Source organism: Cystoisospora suis (genome assembly GCF_002600585.1).
Source record: "Cystoisospora suis strain Wien I chromosome Unknown contig_5200, whole genome shotgun sequence".
NCBI lineage: Eukaryota > Apicomplexa > Conoidasida > Eucoccidiorida > Sarcocystidae > Cystoisospora > Cystoisospora suis.
In genome coordinates, this window is record NW_027157991.1 from 1 (window position 1) to 411 (window position 411).

Sequence of the window (411 nt, forward strand, 5' to 3'; positions counted from 1 at the left end):
GGCGTCTGCTACTGTATTTTGCTTTCCTGGTTTGTACACAACACGGAAATTGAAATCAGCCAATTTATCCAACCAATATCCTAATCGGGTAGTCACCTTTTTCTGGGTTAACATACGACTTAAGGTCGCATGATCTGTTTCAATTGTTACTAACTTTGATCCTATAAAGTGTTTCCACTTGGTTAGAGCATATACTATAGCCATCAATTCACTTTCATATGCAGGGTAATATACTTCCCTACCTGATTTCTTTCGAGACTCAAACGCTATAGGATAGCCGTCCTGCTCCAACACGGCTCCCACTGCATACTTCGAAGCGTCCGTAACTATAGGTAGATCTGGATTGAAGATCTTGGTCATTGCCACACTCACTAGTGCATCCTTAAGCTCCTTCACCGCCTGAGAATGCTT

General features: G+C 42.3%; 1 protein-coding gene across 1 annotated transcript; it reads right to left on the reverse strand.

Annotated features, from left to right (window-relative positions):
* CSUI_008979 (retroelement pol polyprotein) lies at nucleotides 1–204 on the reverse strand (the record flags this gene model as incomplete). Its single annotated transcript, XM_068069098.1, has 1 exon — nucleotides 1–204. A coding segment is annotated over one exon (204 nt), but the record flags the coding sequence as incomplete, so codon positions are not given.
* Nucleotides 205–411: the final 207 nt, after the last annotated feature.